This window comes from Aotus nancymaae, unplaced genomic scaffold, assembly GCF_030222135.1.
Source record: "Aotus nancymaae isolate 86718 unplaced genomic scaffold, 86718_ANA_hifiasm-v0.15.2.pri h1tg000004l, whole genome shotgun sequence".
Taxonomy (NCBI): Eukaryota; Metazoa; Chordata; class Mammalia; order Primates; family Aotidae; genus Aotus; species Aotus nancymaae.
Genome location: NW_026988415.1, coordinates 44,091,869 through 44,095,956, shown reverse-complemented (window position 1 = coordinate 44,095,956; position 4,088 = coordinate 44,091,869). Strand labels below are relative to the sequence as shown.

At 46.5% G+C, this 4,088-nt stretch overlaps 1 protein-coding gene across 1 annotated transcript; it reads right to left on the bottom strand.

The window, feature by feature from the left end:
• Positions 1–459: 459 nt before the first annotated feature.
• Positions 460–2,633, bottom strand: TCEAL8 (transcription elongation factor A like 8). The gene is made up of 3 exons (XM_012436865.3): positions 2,527–2,633; positions 2,056–2,126; positions 460–1,467 (listed from the first exon to the last, which is right to left on the bottom strand). Exon 3 carries the CDS (start codon positions 1,427–1,429, stop codon positions 1,091–1,093), a length of 339 nt encoding a protein of 112 aa, XP_012292288.1. The 5' UTR covers positions 1,430–1,467; positions 2,056–2,126; positions 2,527–2,633; the 3' UTR covers positions 460–1,090.
• Between the last annotated feature and the right edge of the window lie 1,455 nt (positions 2,634–4,088).

Sequence of the window (4,088 nt, the reverse complement as noted above, 5' to 3'; positions counted from 1 at the left end):
AGAGAAGTCCCACTTGTGTTAAGTGTCACTATAAAGCAGAGAGAAGCTTTAGAAGAGTGAGAATTCAACCCACTGAGGACTCCAGGGGACTCAGTGGGGTTTTGGCCCTCAAGGACTGCAGTGCATCAGCAGGAGTGGGGCCAGCAGGGAGCACAGGGTCCAGCGGAAGAGGCAGCAGTGTTGGGCAGGCGTGGCAGGACCCAGGGGAGGAGACAGGGCTCAACAGCAGAGGACTGATAGGGAAGCCCCCACTTCTGCTACTGGACTTGTTCCTGAGTACAAGTTGAATTATGCCAGGTCTGCCCTCAAGTGATTGGTGCTTCTATAGTGGGTTGGGGTTCTGTACACACAGGGGGAATGAGCTCCCACTGAGCACAGCTGTTACTGCCTCTTTCCTCCCCACAGCAGCCCTGTGAGGCAAATATTTTCCCCATGAAAAGACTGAGTCTTAAACATGTGTATCTGTAACAATTGCCAGTTTATTCCTCTGGCTAAGAGATCCAGAGGTAATGTGAGGTTTACATTTCTTTTATCATCAAGAGTTTAGGTGCCCCCATTGCCCTCATAAGCTGGTTGCAAATTATCTGATTTACTCTTACTTGTAAAAAAAAAAAAATCCTTAATTCTTTTTGTGCGAGACACGTGTTCATTAAAAAATACACATAAGCAAAAAGAAAAAAAAGAAGAAAACCAATAAAACTTCACACCACACAGAAATAAACTTAAGGTTAAGTTTTTGATATATGTTATATGGATGTATGCATACACACACGCACACACGCAAAGTTTGGAATTTTATCCTACATATGTGAGCTGATATTAAATATGCTGCTTTGCCATAACCTGTTATGCTTTACTTTACAATATGGAATGAAGGTATTTCCATGCAAATGTGTGAAAGTTTCTAATTGAAAAATAGACTTGGAAAATGGGTCAAAATCCAAAATCCAATGAGATGCTGGAACTAAGGAAACTACCTACAAGAAAGTTTCATCAGATGATTAAAAGTAAGATGGAGGTCAAAGATACATCAAAAAATGCTAACAGAAAGAAAGCTGGGGCCAGATTTTAATACTAGGCAAAAATGAACTCAAGGCCTAAAGCACACAGGATAAGGACGGCTGCGTGAATGTCTTTGCTTCCAATGCATCATCACAAACTTGTTTCTCACTCTTCTTATCTCTTCCCTAAGCCTTTCAAGCTCATCTACTCCTCTTATCATTTCTTCAGGGTCCAAATGCCTAACGGGTGTGTCCTCTTTAAATCCCTGGCCAGGCTGAGTCGGCCCTCCTCTGGGGTTTCCTTCTGCTTCCTGGCTTACACCTTCTTCAGAAGGCTGAGGATTTCCTTCTGCCTCCTGTGGTACATCTTCCAAAGGGCGGTCTTCCTCGGCCTTTGGCATGTCATTTTCTTCACAAGACTTTTGCATATTGAGTATTTTTTATTTCGTTTTTGAATAAAGTAACCCTAGAAAACAAGGAAACAAAACTACTAGGTGCCAGGCAAAAAGACCAGCAGCCAGAGTATGGGATCCTATAGCGACTGGCCTTTTCTGACTCAGTACCCTAATTTTCCAAAAGTTTTCCAACTAGAGAAAGCTGGATCCTCAGGCTCAGAACTCCCCTGACTCCACCTCCCTTCCCGCCCCCTTTCGTTCCAGCTCCATCTTTCTCCTCCTGCTCCTGCCCACCATCTTCCCAGCAGGCCCTGCTACAAGCCTCTCCAAATACTGAAATGGGAGCAGTAAGGAAGCAATTAACCCTTCTCCTGCCTCTGGTCTCCAGCACTCCCGCCCTTCAGACTTTTCTAAGCCCTCTGAACCTCCAGCCTCTCACCTGAGAGGGCTGGTCCAGTCTCTGGCCTCCCCTCCCCCTACAGTGTCTCTTCAGCCTCCCCCTCCCCCGCCCCATTTCCGTTGCAGGCTCGGCACCGGCCTCCGACGCTTAATCCGGTTGGGGAGCGGCTGCTGCAACCCCGGGATGTGCTTTGGTGTCACTCACACTTCCACCCCCACCCAAAGAGACCCGAAGCAATTGCATCTTTACAAAAACTGACCTGCAGGAATTCAGGGGATTTTCCTCTCTTCCCTCACCTCGATTTGTGTGGCGCCCAAAAAACCAAATATCCTGCAGACAGATGGGAGTGTTTGGTGAGCAGGCTAGTACCTGGATCACGGGTCCCTTTCACGATTCTAGGCCTTGTTGGTGTAAAGTTTCCCACGTCCTCATCCTCGCCCTCCTTTTATGGCAACCCCGCCCTCCTCCGTGCCCCCCGTTTTCTTGCAAGGAGGGAGTGGGAAAAGCAAGTTTCTTCCACACAGTTTCTAAATCTCCCTCTCAGGACCCTTAATTAGCTACCCTTCTCTCTCTCCACCCGCCATCCCCCAACAAACAGCCCCAAATTTCCTGCACAAAATGGGAGTTGGGCCGAATAGGAGTGGAGAAACCAGTGTCGGTCCTGCTTGCTTTCTGCTCTCGGCCTCCTCGACCCCTGGGTCTCCAAGTCAGCGCCCACCTTTATACTAACCTGAAAGGATCTTGGGCACTTTTCTTCTTCTCCAGCAATAGGGAGCTGCTACAGGAAACAGGCCCTGGACTATAAGGACTTCTGCACACGTCGACTCCTGGTCACGTGAGTGCCGCGTCATCGCTGAGCTCGCCTCCCCAGTTACCCCTCCCATTAACACTGCAGCCTGCCCACTGCGTTCCCTCCACTTGATACTGTCAATCTTTTTTCGTATTTGCCAATCAGTGACGATAAACTGTTACCTTCCCCCGGAGTCTTTATTCGCCTTTCTCAGATTACCAGGAGGATCAGTCTTCTAGGGTAAATCGACCATTTCTCTTTCTTTGAGGAATCATGTCTTTCTTCTGCTCTCAATACTCCCACCTCCCGTCCTCCAAGACCCCTACAGTCCACCATTGCCCCTGGAATCCAATCCAGCATTAAAAAGGGCAAAGGTGGTAGATCGAGAAGATGGGCTGGAAAAGAATCTAAGGGTGAAAGTGGAGGATTTGACTAGTCCTCTTGAACAGTTTTCTGTTGTGTTTTCTGTTTTCAACAATCAGCATACTTTTAAAAATGATATCAGAAAACGGATGCCTCATAAGCAATATGTAACACTTAATATGGAAGACAAATTAGTTATATCAATGTGTAAGATTTGGAAAAGTTTTCTTTTCTTTTTTTTTTTTTTTTGAGACGGAGTTTCGCTCTTGTTACCCAGGCTGGAGTGCAATGGCACATCTCGGCTCACCGCAACCTCCGCCTCCTGGGTTCAGGCAATTCTCCTGCCTCAGCCTCCTGAGTAGCTGGGATAACAGGCACGTGCCACCATGCCCGGCTAATTTTTTGCATTTTTAGTAGAGACGGGGTTTCACCATGTTGACCAGGATGGTCTCGATCTCTTGACCTCGTGATCCACCCGCCTCGGCCTCCCAAAGTGCTGGGATTACAGGCATGAGCCACCGTGCCCAGCCCTACTCTTTCTATTTCTGGCTGAACTCAAGTTATCAAGTGTTTGAGGTCTGACCTTTTTCATTTTTTCATGACCATTTTTCATGGTCATTTTTTCATGACCGCTGATGGCATCCACCAAGGTTTCACTTGGAGGCTTCAGACAGACTTCCTCTCCATTTCCTCTGTAGGATTCGGTACCTTGTTAATCAGATAAGTCCACAGAAAAGCCTGCTTTCCACTGAGTAAACTTCTTTTGGAACTCAAAGAAATATATTTCTTGGAAAACTTTTCGTTGTTGGGAAATAACTCATATACTCATGAAACACTCAGAAAACAGAGAGTTCCCTGTATCTCACCTTCAGTCATGAGGCGTCTTTGTGTGGCATTTTCATTCATTCATGGCACTCTTGAGATAGTCTGCTATCATCCACTCTGTTCCATTAAAAGAACCATTGACATGCATAATTGTTATGATCAGAAAGCAAAGATAACATCATTGCTGTAAAAAATAATATTAAAGAGAAAGCTGATATCCCTGCAACTCAGAATTCACTGGTACTTGGAAGGATGGTGGTGCCTGGAGTGACATTCTGGCCAATGGAGCCAGCTGGAGAGTCAGAAGAAGGCAG

Bases quoted from the DNA above. Each gene is read 5' to 3' on its own strand.
- TCEAL8 (XM_012436865.3), bottom strand. From the start codon at position 1,429: ATGCAAAAGTCTTGTGAAGAAAATGACATGCCAAAGGCCGAGGAAGAC.